Source organism: Leucopleurus acutus (assembly GCF_964270905.1).
Source record: "Leucopleurus acutus genome assembly, chromosome: 13".
NCBI lineage: Eukaryota > Metazoa > Chordata > Mammalia > Artiodactyla > Delphinidae > Leucopleurus > Leucopleurus acutus.
This window is the reverse complement of record NC_139155.1, coordinates 66,705,675-66,722,985: the sequence shown is the minus strand read 5'-3', so window position 1 is coordinate 66,722,985 and position 17,311 is coordinate 66,705,675. Positions and strand designations below refer to the sequence as shown.

The window sequence follows — 17,311 nt, the reverse complement described above, 5'->3', positions numbered from 1 at the left end:
CCTTTAAAAATTGATGGTAATTTCTTAATATCATGTATCCAATCATTGTTCAAATTTTCCTAGTTGTCTCATAACTCTTGTACAGTTTGAGTTGAGATCCAGATTAGATCCATACGTTGCTATTGGATGTCTCTTAAGTCTGTTACATCTGTAGGATCCTCTTCTGTCTCTTTTCTTTCCCTTGCAGTTAGTTTGTCCTGTTCAGTTTCCTACAACTTCACTTTTGCTATTTGCATCACTGTGGTATTAACAAACTCTTCTCACTCTTATATTTCCTGTAAATTCGTTGTTAAATCTAGAGGCTTGGCCAGATTCAGGCTTGATTTTTTTTTTTTTTTTTTTTTTGGTAAGACTATGTCATGAGTGGTAGTGTATACTTCTTGTTGCATCATATCAGGAGACACAATGTCTGGTAGTCCCTCTTTGTGATGTTAGCAGCCCTTACTGATCATTGTTGAGAACAGCACTGTCCAATAGAATTTTCTGCAGTCGTGGAGATGTTCTCCGTCTGCACTGTGCAACACAGTAACCACTAGCCACATGGGGCTATCAGGCACCTGAAATGTGGCTAGAGTACTGAAGAACTGAATTTTTTGTTTTATCTCATTTTAATTTAAATAACCACATATGGCTAGTGGCTACCATATTGGACTATGCAGATTTAGGTTAGTTCACAGGGGTTGCAAAATGATATAATTGAAAATAACAATGTGTTAAGGGTTTAGAAACAAGACTGCACTTCTGGCAGAATGGGACAACAAAATTACAGAGAACATGGGGAGCAGTGGGGTTGTGGGGGACAGCTGGTGGTTGTAGGAATGGCAGAATGTTACAAGGGCAGAAGGTATTCAGGAAAAAGCAGAGTCCTGGAGCGAAGGGAGTAGGGAGAGAAGGCTGTAGGGTGAGATGTGGTTAGTTCTTGAGGGCCAGGTTTGGCTGTTATTTTGTAGGCAATAGGGAGCTATTCGTTTTTGAGCACAGAGGTGACAGAAACATAATTTTGGAAGATTAATCAGTCCATTTTAGGTAGGATGATTCAGGGAGAGGAGAAATTAGAGGTCCAAGACTGGCTTGGTCTGAGGCACATGGAAGTGACACTGGGAGTATCTGGCCGTGGACCAGTAGACCAGTTCCCTCAGGATGGCAGAGCCAGACCTTAAGGTGTTTGTCAGGGCCCAGGTCCTCATTTCTGTAGGCCCAGAGAGTTGATTGTGAGTCAGTCAGCAGGATCTGGCCTCAAGGACTGACCGAGCCATGGTCAGGTAATCAAACTGCAGACAGGTGACCTGGTACTAGAAACCCAGGAGGCTTTCTCCCTGCGCAGGCCTTTTCTGCCCTCCAGAACTCCCTTTGAGTTCACAAGCGATTTTGGAATGTTCTTTGTATCCATGTTGAAAAGGTATCTCTGGGTTTTATCATTTCTATAGACTGCTGTTCTCTTCCTTTACATTTCAACTTTTCATTTCTCAAAGTTACCTGAACTTCCCTGGGAGCAACTTGGGGGGAGTTGTTTATCCTCCCACTCCCTGCTGGTGAAGACCATGAGGCTGGAGGTGGGAAAGAAGTGTAGTGAGAGTGAGGAGGGAGAAGAGACAGACCTGGGTGCCTTGCTGTGGGGCAGAGGGAGAGGGAAGACTCCCAGGGGCCTTGGTTCCAAGGCTGCCAGTGTCTGGGAAAATACAGTGTAAGCTCTTTCCATGTGCAGGGCAAATAAAAGCCTCACCCCTTTTTGCTAGCCACTCTCCTTGTCAGGAGAGTCCCCTGGATCACCATCACTTTAATTCAATACACAGTTTTGTCTTTACTATAATCAGAGCAGAGATAGCCTCAGAAAGTAAAGCCGACTGCTGAAGAGGGTTCCCAGGAATGAACAGAAGTGAGGCACATTGCCCACACTGCCCCTCAGCACTTTCTTCACACTCAGGACTTCAGGGGCCACCTGCCACACCCAGAGGAGAAAAATCTGACCTGCATCTGGTTTGGAGTACACGGTCAGAGCAGGAAGGAAGAGGATTGTGCTCACCTTTGTGTACTTGAGTGCTGGGTTGAACTTCGTCCTTGGTGGGAGTGTTGTGATCCATTTCCTTGGGCCCCATCCCTGTCCCTTCCTGGTCATTTGTACACTTTTCTCATGACCTATATCTGATCTAAGGAAATAACAGTTGCCAAAGACCCAGCACAAGAGAATCAGATGGGAGGGACCTCAGGGACCGGCTGATGTGGCCGAACCTTAGTCACACAGAGGACCCAAAGCCCCTCCCAAACCAAGTGAGGGGAAGTGGTTCTCTCAAGGCCCCTCAGCCACCTAGCGGCTGCGAGAAACCAGTCTGCTGTCCTAAATCCTGGTCCAGGGCTCTTCTCTACAAAGAAGAGTCCGAAGGGCAAATCCAGACCACTGGTACATTTCCTTTGACCTACATGGCATTTTTAGAATTTGAATGTTACCAACATTTTTAAAAGAGGGAAATTTCACCTAAATACCTGGATTTTTGGCTTATCTTGAAAAATTGGAAGATCTGGTGTTCGGGGTTCATTTATATACCTACTTGGCCTGCTAAGGATCTGCCACTGAGTGTCAGCTTGCTTATAGTGGCACAGACAAGTGGCTTCTCTGAGCTGGAAGCTTCTAAGAAAAGCCCACCCTCAACCCTCCCGCCCAAAGCTATTTGTGGGTAAACCTGGTTTCTCCATATTCATATTCTTGATTCCAGACACTACTGGAAAGAGCTTTCGACTGGGGATTAAGAGCCAGCGTTCCCATCCCAGCTCATCTCCTAATAAGCTGAGCCATTTTGAGGTTCGAACTTGTCCCCTCTGGTCCTCAGCTGTCCCCATCGGTAAAATGGGCAGAGCGCCCCCTGTGTTGAGATCTCCAGCCTGCGCAGAATCACCCTCACCAGTTCGGGCACCCACAGAGGGCGCAGAGTCTAGCGGGCACCAGGGCCAACGCAGAGCCCGAACCAGGGGGCGGGGCTAGGCCCAGGGGCGGGGCCTTGCGTCGGCTGGGCGGGGCGTAGGCGGGCGGGCCCCCGTGCCAGGTGCGGTTTGGTCCTCCCCGGGCGCCGTAGGCGGCGCATCTCGCTCGCGCCCCGGGCAGAGGTCCTCGCGCGTCTGAGGCGGCGGCAGGAGCTGAGCGGAGACGGCGCTGTAGCGGCCTCCTCTTCCCCATTTCCGCGCTTCTGGGACCATGGCCGAGCAGGCGGGTAAGGAAGGGCTGCGCCGTCCTGTCCCGGCCCCGGGGCGCCTGAGGGGAGCTGGCGGCCTCTCGGGGGTTTCGGGCTGAGTGGACCCTCGTGGGTACCGGCTCCTTAGAGAGAGAATTTGGGGAGTGAGCACAGCGCTCCCCGAAGACTCGGAGGTTGTGGGGAGCGGGGATAGAGGGCTCGCGGGGAGGTGGGGCAGGCGGGGTTGGCGGCTTCCCGCGAGTCGAGGTCCTTGGGAGGAAGGGATGTTGGGGGGGCACCTTTTTTTGTGGACCTGGAGACTGCAGGTCCTCAAATTAAAACTCTAAGGAAGCTGAGGGGACCGGTTTCCGTTGGAGTCACAGTTTGGGGGAATATGGGGAGTACGGCATCCTCAGAGTTTGGGTAGGTTCTGAGGGTATGGAGAGTTACCCCGTGTTCTGGATTTTCTGTGGAAAATTGAGGAGAGTATGAGTTTCCCACGGGATCGAAGCCTTCTGGAGGGTATCTTGGTGCCTGCGGTCTCCTGGGTCTTGGGGTTCTTTGCAGGAAGTAGGGCATTGTGGGCTCCCTTGGGGTTTAGGACACGACTGGGGGTAGGGAGAGATTGGAGCTTCTTCCTGAGGCAGGTAGGGCCCCTGGGGCTCTGGGCCCTCCCATGGCCCCTCTGAGACCAGAAAGGAATGTGGCCAAACACCTCCTGGAAGGAAGAGTGTCTAAGGGTGAAGGGTAGCTTCAGGGTTAGGTTGGCTGGGCCTGTGGTCCCCTCCCTCCCAGTCATTTCACACCACCCTGCAGCTTCCTGCCCTCCTTGCCTGTCCCCCAGTACCAGGAACTTTCTGTTTCCCAGAAAGTTGTGGGAAACACCCACCTGTGTGGGTGGCCCAGCCTCTGGGTCGACCAGGGTCAGCGTCCAGAAGCTTTCTAGAGCTGGCAGGAGGGAATAGTGGAGGAGGGAGGCTGTCCTGGATATCTGCCCCCGCTTCCTGGCTTTCAGCCTGTGGACAGTCACTTCCTCCATCCTGAATAAAAGGACCAGGCCACCAGTGGGTCACTTCCTCACCATGGGAGCATGGGATTTTCTCCTCATTCTTAATAATAGGCTTTTAGAGAAAAAGGGTTAGGGGTAGACATTCTCCGTCCCTTCCTATTTTATTTTTTTTTTAGTTTCCAGAATTCTTTGTCTCAAATGATTTCTAATGATTTTTTCTAACCTTTGAGTAACATAGGTTCCCTGTCTTGAACCTTGATTCTCAGAAACTTGCGAAAGATCTTAGAGTGCAATAGTGTTTATTAGATCTTTCTCTGAGTGAACCAAAAAGCTGTCTAGAGGCATCAGTGCCTCTAGATGCATTCGTTTGTACATTCTTCCATAAGAATATTTGTTGGATACTTCTGGGCCACACGCTAAGCCAAGCGCTGAGGAGTATAATGATGAGCAAAACGACACAGTTCTTGGCCTTTGTGGTGCTTACAGCCCTAGCGATGTACAGTAAATAATTGAGGTGACAATTGAGATAAATGCCATAATAACTGAGATAAGCAGTTGAGATATGTGCCATAAGATTGCACCAGGGGCAACGGAAGTGGATAGGGAACACATTCCTTTATGAAGCAAGTTTATGCTGAGCCCTGAGGATAAGTAGAAGCTAGTCCAGCTAAGAAAGGGTGAAGAACTTTTCAGGCAGAGGGAACATAAAAAAGCCCTGAGGCAGAAAGGCATGTGGTGCCTTTGAAGACTGAGAGAAGGCCAGTACAGCTTTTTCATGGATGAGGAGACTAAGGTTCAGAAATTACTTGTTCAAGGTTCCATAGCCAAAAAAATAGCAGTGGTCAGAGTTCATATTTTCTAGCTTCAAATTTGGTGCATCATCCTCTCTGAATCACAAACACTAGAATGAGGTTGCCCGTGGAGTCAGAGAAGGAAGCGGGACTTAAACTTTTACTTGTTCTTGAACACAGTCAGAGCTGTGTTCCGAGACAACTCAGATTCCTGTGTAACAGAAGAATCAACAGAGAAATCAAATATTTGCTGAGTACCGGTGATGTCTAAGGCACTGGGCTGGGCCAAGTGTTACCTGTTATAAATTTTAACAGATGCTAGAGATAATGTAACTCTCCTCGTTTTACATGTTAAGAAACTGAGGACTAGGGAGGAAAATGGATTTGTCTAGGGTTACTCAACTAGCGGTAGAGCCAGGTCTAACCTAGAACTTGTTCAGTGCTCTTTCCAATATTTCAGGGTCCTTGAGGCATACAGGGTCTGGCACACAGTATTTGTGGAAATGAATAATATGTGGTTTGTGCCTTTGAGAAATTCACTATTTAGAGTAATTGAGGAAAAAATGAACAAATCAAGGCAAGCTATTATAAGGCCTATAGGTGATAACATAAGGGAATTTCAAAGATGAGGGAGAACTTTATTCATACATTTATCCCACAAGTATATATTGAGTTCCTGCTGTGTGCCAAGCACTTCTAGGCCCTGGGGGATACAACAGGGAGCAAAATAGATCAAATCCCTTCCCTCGTGGAGACAGACAATAAGTAAATACATGAATATCATATGTCAGGGATAAATGCTCTGAAGAGAGATGAAGTATGATAAGGGCATAGGTGCAGTGGGAGGTCAGGGGAACCTCTCTTCGATGACATCTGAGCAGAGAAATGAAGCAAGGGAGTGAGCCATTTGCATATCTGGGGGTAGAACATTCTGGACAAGGAATAAAAGAGAATGAGCAAAGACCCTGAGCCAGGAATGTGCTTGGCATGTTTGAAGAACAGCAGGGTGTCCAGGGTGGCTACCAGATTTGGTCAGGGAATGCTTGACGGAGGTAAGATTTGAGAGATCTCAGGTAGGTTAAAAAAAAGGGCAGGGGGGTTTAAGGGGTAAGGAATAAAACTGTGGGAGTAGGATTGCAAAGGCAGGTGAGTTTCAGGATCTTCACAAGGGGTGGGGAATTAATATGTGTGGTGGAGGCAAAGATTGGGAGGTGTGGGAAGTGGAAGATACGGCTGAGAGGGTGAGTGAAGCCAGACTGCAGAGGGTTTAATGCCAGGCTTGTAGACTTTTCTGATCTGCAGCAGAGACCATACGTTTAGAGGCAGGGAGAGTCATGATGTGGGCATTTTGTGTTTATGCTATCAATCTGGCTTTGGTGGGCAGGATGAATTGGACAAGGGTAAGGAAGAGCACCAGTCTGGAGGTGGGTACATACAATGGACCCTGAGCTGAGGTTGTTACTGATAGGAATGGAGAAGGAGGCACTGACCAGAGGAAAATGCCTCATGTCATGGGCAGGGTTGGGTGACTTGAATGGCTCTGGATATGGGATGGAGGGAGCAAGGTAGGGTCCAAGAAGACCACAAGGTTTTAGAGCTGAATAGAAACCCATCATGTTCAAGAGGCAGTATTAGGCTTTCCACATTCCTGGTGGGTTGTCTGCCTCTTCTGGAGACTATGCTGATTTCCAGCCCAGGGCTGGCCTCTGATCAGTGCAACCTGGGGTTGGGGGCTTGGGCTCAGGCATACTAGGGAGGGGTGGAGCCCACCCCCAGGTATCATTTCGGCATTTCAGTGAGAGGGTGTGGAGCTGTAGCAGTCTCTTACAAGTCTATATTCTTTCCCACTCTTGACGTTTCCTTATACAGTAGCAAGAATTAGATTCTTACCTATTAATTCACATCCAACAGTAGCTAAAACACGAAACCATTGCTTGGTTCTATTAAAGTACACCTTGAGCGTCCATCCTGGGATTCTATTTTGTCAGATCTCTCTACTTGTAATTTATTTTTCCAGTAAAGAAAGTCTAAAATGTAGTTGAAGACAGACTTTGGAGTAAGCAGACCTGTGGTCTAATCCCAGCTCTAACACTTGTTAGTTGAGCAGTTCAGTTTCCTTTTCATTAAAATGGGAACAATAATAGTCCTTTGATACTAGTCCTTATTTCATGGAATCTTTATATTCAATTAGTTCATGCTTGCCTAGTGCTTAGGACACTGCCTGGCATATAATAAGGACTCAAAGAATTTTTTCCCTGCCATTGACAATGGGTTGAGAACTGCCATCTGAGAATGTATGAATTGGTTAACCAGTTCTCTGATAAAGAGATTCTTTGTAGGCCTTCCCCTAGATAAGAAAATGCCTACTCATTCACAGCTAAGTAAACTTATGGTTGGAAGTGAGAACCTGAGTGCCTGAAAGCCGAAAGTGGCAAGAACCATCTGTCTTGTTTGTTTCTCTACCAAGTGTCTTATTACTCCACCAAGCTTGCCTTGCCCCCAGTACCTGGTTTGTCCCTCTCTGACATGTGTTAGTTTTTTACATATCCTTGCCCCTCATACCCATGAGCACTCGCCAAGGACCCCATAAGTTTGTGGCCTACTCTCTGTCTTGCACATGGACACATAGAAGACATTTGCTGAATTTGTTTTGAAAACATTCCCATCAGATTTTAGAGGCTAATGTATTTAATAGCTCAGCTTTTTCCCCAGCCAGTCCCCTAGATATACATGAAAGAAAGAAGAAAAGGTACTCACAATTCAGTTGCCAACTAAGTGCCAGGCACTGTGGGAGGTATTTTCAGGTAATATTATGTTATTTCTCTTAATCCTCTTGGTAATGCTGTAAGGTGAGTGATATTCTCTTTTTAAAGATTAAGAGACAAGGGGGTGAAATAGGTAAAGGGGATTAAGAGGTACAAACCTCCAGTTATAAATAAGCCACAGGGATATAATATACAGCATAAGGAATAAGGTCAATAATATTGTAATAACTTTGTATGGGGACAGGTGGTTACTAGACTTTTTGTGGTGATCATTTTATAATGTATGCAAACATCAAATCACTATGCAGTACACCTGAAACTAACATAAAGTATGTCAACTATATTTCAGTTATTAAAAATTACTGATAGGAGCTGGGGGAGAAAGTTATTTGTTTACTTTCTTAAAAAAAGTAAAGATTAATAGTCAGGCTCAGGGCTTCCCTGGTGGCGCAGTGGTTGACAGTCTGCCTGCTGATGCAAAAAAAAAAAAAAAAGTCAGGCTCAGAGAGGTTAAATAATTTGCACAAGGACACAGAGCCAGGTTTCAAACCCAGATCTAACTCCGGTTCTTCTGCTTGACCCTTACAAATTTTTCCTAATAAACTAAGGAGAGGCAGAAGAGAACAACAGCAAGAATAAAACCTCTGAGATGCCTGTGTCTGTGCCTTGACCTGAAAAATGAGAGGCCCCTGTTTTAGTGTCACAGACTCTCAGAGTTAGGAGTAATTTGATCCCTCCTTTTTTCTTTTTTTTTTTTTTTGTGGTACGTAGGCCTCTCACTGTTGTGGCTTCTCCCATTGCAGAGCACAGGCTCCAGACGCGCAGGCTCAGCGGCCATGGCTCACGGGCCCAGGCGCTCTGCGGCATGTGGGATCTTCCCAGACCGGGGAATGAACCCGTGTCCCCTGCATCAGCAGGCGGACTCTCAACCACTGTGCCACCAGGGAAGCCCATGATCCCTCCTTTTATGAAGGAAGAATCTAAGGTCCAGAGAAGTCCAGGAGCGCCTTTAAAAATCATCTAATCTTTCTTCCTTAGACACTCCTTTGGTAATATTTGATAAGCTAGTGAGGAGGAAAACTCTTTGGGATACAGGGGAGAATATCTAGAGGAATGTTAATCATTACTGTTAATCTTGTTAGTAGTCACTTCATTCAAATGTGATCTCTTCTCTCTTGGTTGTTCCATACCAGTTGCTGCCCTGCCCCTCTGCTTCCTGCTTTATCCTGGAACAAGTTGGATTTATATACCTGACCTGCCAGCTCCCAGGGGGCACAACAGTTACCATACTTGTTTTGTGCTGCACTGAATTGGCTGGGTTTTGTTCCAGGTTCTCATAGTCTAGTGGAACATGAGAAGCACCAACGATTTTTTTTCTCAAGTGAAAGGATAGGATCTGTGCATGTTGGTTCAGGCCAGGCTTTATGGTCTCACAAGCTCTCAGTGCTTGGGGATTTCGCACCACTTTGAAGTTGAAAAGGACTAGTTTGCAGAAACCAAGTTCTTAGACCAAGATTAAGGTGAATGTTAGTGTCTTGCGGGAAACTCACTGGCCCTGAGCTGGGGTACCAGGCTGAGCCCTTCCATGGAATAACTGAGCCCTTCCAAGTCTCAACTTGTCTGAGGCTGCTTAGGATCATAAAAATGCAACAGGTCTGGTAGTCTCAGAACTTGGGTTTGAGCCCCTTCTGGACCAGCTTTCTGATGGTTAGACAACTCAATTCTTCTCCAAGCCCATTTTTCTTTCAGAAAAATGAAAGGCTTAGGTTTGAGTAGATGATTTTTAAAGGCCCTTCCATCCTGCTACCCTAGTGCCTACCCCAGTAGTCACAGATTGTTTGAGGCTCATGTCACCAGTTATTAAGTTGGGAGAGAGAAGGGTATAGAAGCTGAATATATTTTATACCAGCATTCAAAAGATCCTGAAGGTGAGAAATGTTGTAATGGCCATTTGTTACAATTCTCACCTTGTTTGCATCGCACACTTAGCACTTCCTAAAAGCAACAAATCCCAGTAATAACCATGAAGGCATGGTTTTCTGATTATTAAACACCTGACAAGGGCTCCGTATTGTTTGAAGCTGCTGGGGATATTTACTTAGTCAAGCTCCCTTTCTGGACTCTGACAATCAGTAGCCACTGTTGATAAGTCTGCAAATAGGAGAGGTAAACACAGTTGAGGGAGAGGTGAACAGCCTGGTACAATGAGGTATTTTCCTAGAGGAAGACATTCCCAGCCGGACTGGACCCTAGATTGGTCTTCCACTAGGCCTCACAGAATCTCCAAGACTTTGTATTATTACATTTCTCTTACATTTCCTAGAATGAAGGTTGTAAGAGAGTTAGGATCATTGACTTTTAGGGCTGTGTAAGGGAGCTGAAGAGGCCAAGAGTATTTTTGAAGAAAGTCTGGGTTTGGGAGGCTGAAGGCTCTGCGTGAATAGCGTCCCTCGGGTACAGTGTGACAGACTGAGGCATGTGCGTCTACATGTGACTTTTCCTGGAGGTAGTCACGGGGGAGCCAGGACACATTCCAGGTGAATCATTGCTGCTGACCATTGGAGCTTATCTTTGGAAATTACCTTTATAGCTGAGAGTTGGGTCCAGTTTTTCAGTTGGATTTGCCACACAAAGGAGTGTCAGTTCTGCACCAGACTTCATGCTAGGCCCTGGAGATTTGAAGATGATCAAGATGCAGTCTTTGCCCCTTAGAGCTGGGGGCAGTGGTGCAGAGAGGAAGGGACTAAAGGAGACAGAAACATAATGAACTGTAGTTATAGAACAAATGATATAAAACAGGTAATACACCAAGTGAAACAAACACTTCCTGCCTTTGGGGGACCATCAAGGAAGGATGGAAGTCTGATTAAGGGAGGAAAAGGTGGGTAAATAAATTATCCTAAACACACAGAGTAGCTATAGGTGTGAATGTTAGGATACAAGACCATGCATTTGTGTGGCAGGAATAAAAGATAAATCAAGATGTGACTAGAGCATTCGTTTGTACAAGAGGTTGAAAGATAAAGGTTCTTTGGGGCCACCTTGTGGAGGGCCATCCCTTCTTTCTTTTTTTTTTTTTTTTTTTTTTTTTCGCGGTATGCGGGCCTCTCACTGCTGTGGCCTCTCCCGTTGTGGAGCGCAGGCTCGGGACGCGCAGGCTCAGCGGCCGTGGCTCACAGGCCCAGCCGCTCCGCGGCATGTGGGATCTTCCCGGACCTCACAGGCCCAGCCGCTCCGCGGCATGTGGGATCTTCCCGGACCGGGGAACGAACCCATGTCCCCTGCATCGGCAGGCGGACTCTCAACCACTGCGCCACCAGGGAAGCCCCTATCCCTTCTTTCAATAAATGTTTCTTGAGGGACTGTAGTAGGCCAGGGACTGGTCTTAGTTCCCTAGTCCTTAGGAGCTAACAAGAGCCAGCTTTAGTGATGAGTGAGGAGTTTGTGTTCCTGCCTCAGGACCTTTACACAGATCTCCCCGCCATCCCAGTCTCCAGTGTTACCCTTTCCTCCTCCTTTTGCCTGGTTAATTTCTATTCATCCTTTAGAGCTCAGCTTGGAAATTACTTCCTTAAGGAATATGTTCTTGTTTGCCCTACCCAGCCCCATTTGCTTAGTTATGAACTTGATATCTTCTTCCTACCACTTGCCCCAATTATAATGAAAATAATTATGTTATTGTTTAATATCTGCTGTATGTTTAATCTCTCTCTTGTTTGCTGCTCTTTCCCGAGCATGATGTTAGACACATAGTTGGCATGCAGTAAATACTTGCTAAAAGAATGACTGAAGCGTGTTCATTGAATTTAGCAATAAGCGGTCACTGTTGACCTTGGTGAGACAGTTTCAGAGAAATGGTGGGGGTGGAAGTCAAACTGCAGTGGATTGGGCAGTAAATAGGAAGTGAAGAAATGAAGGCAGTGATGTGTAGACGACTTTTTTTTTTTTAATTGAAGTATAGTTGATATACAATGTATCAGTTTCTGGTATACAACAAAGTGATTCAGTTATATATATATATATTCTTCATATTCTTTTCCATTGTGTTTTATTACAGGATATTGAATATAGTTCCCCATGCTGTACAGTAGCTCCTGTTGTTTATCTGTTTTATATATAGTAGTGTGTATCTGTTAATCCCAAACTCCTAATTTATCCCTCCCTGCCTTTTCTCCTTTGGTAGCCATAAGTTTGTTTTTTATTAGACAACATTTTTTTTTTTTTTTTTTTTTTGCTGCGCCGCATGTCTTGCAGGGTCTTAGTCCCCTGACCAGGGATTGAACCCGCGCCCTTGCAGTAAAAGTGCGGAGTCCTTACCACTGGACCGCCAGGGAATTCCCTGTTAGACAACTTTTAAATATGTGTGGCTGTGACATGGGGAAGCAAGGGTGGTAGCTAGAAGAGAAAGTGGGGTCCAGGTTTTTTTTTTTTTAATGGGAAAAGACTTGAATTTATTTAAATGACAGTTGGAAGGAGCCAGTGGAGAAGAGAGTGGTGGTGGAGACTGTCTTCTGAGAGGTGGGATGGGGTGGAGTCAACAGTTGAGTTCTGTAGACATTGGGGAGTCTGGGTAAGCCAGCTAAGACTGTGCAGCACATCAGGAAAAGAAGCCAAACACCTGAACTCGGGCAGTGCTGAAGGACAGAGAAGGATTGGAGGGACATTTCAAAGGTGGAACCAGGTGGCTATGAGAGGAGGGAGTAGAGGGTCTTGATTTTTGTGCCCCTAGTGCCTAGCACAGAGCACGTGTTACGTAAGTGTTGAATGGTGTTGAGTTTCTCAAGACTGGAGGGGGACTTCTCTGGTGGCGCAGTGGTTAAGAATCCACCTGCCAATGCAGGGGACATGGGTTTGAGCCCTGGTCTGGGAAGATCCCACATGCTGCGGAGCAGCTAAGCCCGTGTGCCACAACTACTGAGCCTGTGCTCTAGGGCCCGCAGGCCACAACTACTGAGCCCACATGCCACAGCTACTGGTGCACGGGCACCCAGAGCCTGCGCTCTGCAACAAGAGAAGCCACTCCAATGAGAAGCCCACACACCGCAACGAAGAGTAGCCCCCCACTCGCCGCAACTAGCGAAAGCCTTTGCGCATCAACAGAGCCCCAATGCAGCCAAAAATAAATAAATAAAATAAATAAATTTATATTAAAAAAAAAGACTGGAGGGCAGGGCAGGCTCTGGAGGGTGTGGCCATAACAAGTTATCTCGAATATCTTCACAGTGGAAAGTCCTGATTCTTTTTGAATTTTGGAAACAACCAGAGGTCACTCAGAGCCAAGATGTTGAATTGTTGAGTAAGTGGGTGGTCGGGTCAGAGACTATTCCTTGCTGGTTAAAAAGTAAAAGCAAGAAACAAGGTGCGGCTTAAAATAATGAGATTTGCTGGTGGCAGCCTGAAAGCCCTTTCATGTAAGAGTTCCCAAACTCTGGTACTTCCAGAATTTGGAAGATTCATTTGGATATCTGTATTCATTAAAAACCCTCTCACTAAAGGGAACCCTCTTGCACTGTTGGTGGGAATGTAAATTGATACAGCCACTATGGAAAACAGTATGGAGGTTCCTTTAAAAAACTAAAAACAGAACTACCATATGACCCAGCAATCCTACTACTGGGCATATACCCTGAGAAAACCATAATTCAAAAAGAGACATGTGCCACCACAGTGTTCACTGCAGTACTATTTACAACAGCCAGGACATGAAAGCAACCTAAGTGTCCATCGACAGGTGAATGGATAAAGAAGATGTGGCACATATATACAGTGGAATATTAGCCATAAAAAGAAACGAAATTGAGTTATTTGTAGTGAGGGAGATGGACCTAGAGTCTGTCATACATAGTGAAGTAAGTCAGAAAGAGAAAAACAAATACCGCACGCTAACACACATATATGGAATCTAAAAAAATGGTTCTGATGAACCTAGGGGCAGGACAGGAATAAAGATGCAGACATAGAGAATGGACTTGAGGACACGGGGAGGGTAAGCTGGGATGAAGTGAGAGAGTAACATTCACATATATACACTACCAAATGTAAAATAGATAGCTAGTGAGAAGTAGCTGCATAGCACAGGGAGATCAGCTCGGTGCTTTGTGACCACCTAGAGGGGTGGGATAGGGAGGGTGGGAGGGAGGCGCAAGAGGGAGGGGATATGGGGATATATGTATATGTGTAGCTGATTCACTTTGTTATACAGCAGAAACTAACACAACATTGTAAAGCAATTACACTCCAATAAAGATGTAAAAATAATAATAATATTTAAAAAAAAACCTCACTAATTCACTGTCTCACCCATAAACCAGTTTGAATGAGTGTCTCAGACTTTTCTGCCTTGGAGTTTGTGAGGTTGATGGTGCACTGTCCAACCACTACCACCCAAAACCACAAAGGCCCCTCCCTCTTGAGAGTCTAGGAAGTTTAGATCCAGGAGGTGATACATGTATGGGAGAGGAGCAGGTGGGTCGGGCTTTAAAGCCTTCTGCCAGCTCATTTAACTCTCCTCTGGGCTATGAGGACAGCTGTCTGTGCCCTGGCTGCCCCAGAATGCCGCCAAGCAATCCTGAAGTGCCCGAAGCCGTGCATTGTCTATTCATGGCCCCTGTGCCTGTAAAACAGGGTCCGGTGACTGTCACTGTGCCTGTGGCAGTCTGGAGTTACCCAGAGAGAACAAAGCCACACACACGGGGCGCACAAGGGAGTCTTGTAACAACCTTGTCCCGCTTTCTAGGGCTGAGTCAGGTACCACAACTTGATCTCAGCTGCCCTTTTATTTCAACAAGTTAACATCTGAGCCACACCAGGAGTATTGTGCTCTGTCCCTTTTGGAGGGATGTGGACTGACTCTGTGCTACTGCCCATGCTAATCTCTCAGCCTACACAGCTCTTCCCCATACTTTTTCAGCCTGTAGTAAATCTTGCCCATCTTTCAAGGCTCAGCTTCCCCTGCAAAGACTATCCTGGCTCCCCTGAGTGGAATGGGCAGGAACTAGAAAGAGCACAGGCTTTAGAATGGGGCAGACCTGAGTTGGGATGCTAACTCTGCCGCTTGGCCTTTCACCCCCGGCCCCAAGCTTCAGTTCTCTTATCCGTTAAATGAATATAATAATACCTGTCTCACAGGATTGTTTTGAGAATTAAATGAGATTGGGTCTGTGAAAGCATCTAGCACAGTTCTTGGCATATAGGAGGGATTAAATGTTTGTTCTTTCCCTTCTACCCTTGTAATTTCTTTCTCTGAACTAAGATAGCACTTTGCTTCTACCCCTGAAATAACATCTTAATGAAAGAGTACAATATGGAAGAATGTTTCTTTTCCAGTGGATTTCCTCTTTGAGGAGCAGGGGTAATTTATCCAACAGTCTCCAATGTAGAGCTTGGACCCATGGGTCCAACAAGAGGACCCATGATGTTGGTTGAATGAATGATGGAACCATTGGGGTGATGGAAAATCTGCACAACCAGGGCTTTTGAAGAGTAGGGAAAGGCAGCAACACGTGTAACCTAGAGAGGAGAAATTTCTGGGTGCTTGCTGGGGACCATTGTAGGAAAGGCTGACCCGAAAATAAAGAGACTTTGTTCATTTCATCTACTCAGAACTATAAGCAAGGGCTGAAGGAAAGGAGAAGGCAGGTTTTGTTTCAGTAGAAAAAGGAACAACCAGAACCGTTTTTTTAAAAGTCTCATTTTAAAAAATGAGGCTACTTTTGAGGCCAGGAATTCCCTGTGGTGGGGAGATGAACAACTGGATGAGCGCTCCCCAGGGATCTTGTGGAGGAGGGAACTGTGCATCTAGCAGAGCATCGCCCAGCCTTTTCAGTATGAGAGTCCGTTAACTTGGTCGTCTTCTACATGGTAGGAATCCCATCCCTGCACCCCTGCTTCTTTGGCCTCTGAGCCCCTTGGTTTTGTGTGCAGGTGAAGATGCCTGGAGGTGTCGGGGCTGTGGAGACCATGTCGCTCTGAACCAGAGGCTGTACAGGACTGTCAGCGAAGCCTGGCACAGCTCCTGCTTCCGGTAAGTGGGTCCACACCCCTGTCTTTGCCAGTGCGCTACAGGCCAGGCACTATTTCATCTTCTGGAAAATACAAAACAAGCTTCCTACTAGAGAGTTTCCATTTTGGGGGAGCTCAGGGAGCAAAGGGATATGCCCAGGAAGGGCATGTGAGCAAACACCAGGTGAAAGTGGAAGAGCCACACATGGGCCAGGTGCAGCTAGAGGTGGGGGGTTTGGGATGGGAGGAGACCTTTCCGGGGTGTCCCAGCACCCTCACTTTATAGGTGAGGAGACCAAGGCCGAGAAAGAGTGACTTTCCCACGCCTGCACTGCTGATTACACGGTTGCCTCAAGGGTTGTTTGTAGTGCAGCTGGCAGAGCCAGCTCTTCTTCACCACGGGATGCCTCCCTAGTTTCCTGCTTTTTGTTATTAACTTTATTATAGCTCTTAGATTATTGTTTGGAGGCAGCTCGGTTTCTTGAAAATAACAGACTTTAATGTCAGATTTGTTCCTCTTCTCTGAGACTCTGTTTCCTCATCAGGAAAATAAAGGTGTTAATCATCTCTGTCACAGACTTGTTGAAATTGAATGAAGTCATATATGCCAAGGGTCCAGCTCATGGTAGGCACCCACTGAATGGTTGGAATCCTTGAGAGTGGGAGCTTGTCTTTGTATTCTCCAGAGCATAACACAGCGCCTGACCTGCGGTCATTCCTCGTTGGAGGCTGGGTGGGCATTTGTGGTCCCCTGTGGTCTGAAGTGGCAGGGCTGTGCTGAGATCTGAGAATGAGACAGACCGTAGCCGGGCACCATGTGCTGTAAACTCCAGCTCCCGCACACAGCTCATGTTGCAAAGCATCCCCTGTGCTGATATCAAGAAATTTAATTGACCTTTAAGCACTTGTCTCCACCCAGGGAATTACGTGGGGGGTTGGCCTGGAGAGCTCTGGCCTCTGGAAGAGTTGGAACATTTTTCTGCCCTTTCAGCTCTAACTCAGAGCTCTCCAGTCTTCTCTGTGGATCTGATTGCTTTGGTTACTCCTCCTTGGTTACCCTCAGGGAATTTGATTCCACTTTTACTTTGCCTTTTAGTAAGATAGGAGCAGAGTATCATAGCTGCAGGGGCCTCTGGCTAGTCTTTTCATTTTACAACTGAGGCAAACGAGCATCATCAGAACCCAAAGAGTTCCCAGACTGAGGCTCTCCTTGGCCTCCAACCCATACGGTCTTATTTGTTCCTGCCGTTTTCCTATTTGTATGAATATCTTCTAACCAAAATAAGCAGGAATGGGTAGAACAAGCTAATCTTTGGGATTTCTGGATTCTCCTGTAACTAGAAGAACCACCTACTATATGATATAACTCCTTCATATCACAGATGCAAGGCCTGAAACCAAAAAGTTAGGCCATGGATGAAAAGAGCTGGCCCTAGAACTGAAGATGCTACTTGTTAGAGTGCACTGTGTGTGTGTGTGTGTGTGTATAAAAGAGACAGACACACAAATACATGCTCATAAAGAAGTAAGACACGTTATCCTTGTGGGAAAGAGTTCAGGCTATGGAAGAGACTGGTTTCA

At 46.4% G+C, this 17,311-nt stretch overlaps 1 protein-coding gene across 1 annotated transcript in view; it reads left to right on the top strand.

The window, feature by feature from the left end:
• The first annotated feature begins 3,108 nt into the window (after nt 1-3,108).
• LIMK2 (LIM domain kinase 2) overlaps nt 3,109-17,311 on the top strand; it is a 55,357-nt gene continuing 41,154 nt past the window's right edge. The window contains exons 1-2 of the mRNA XM_082853765.1: nt 3,109-3,203; nt 15,653-15,752. Of these exons, the coding sequence (XP_082709891.1) occupies nt 3,188-3,203; nt 15,653-15,752 (116 nt within the window). The 5' untranslated portion in view covers nt 3,109-3,187. The remainder of the gene's footprint in view (nt 3,204-15,652; nt 15,753-17,311) is intronic.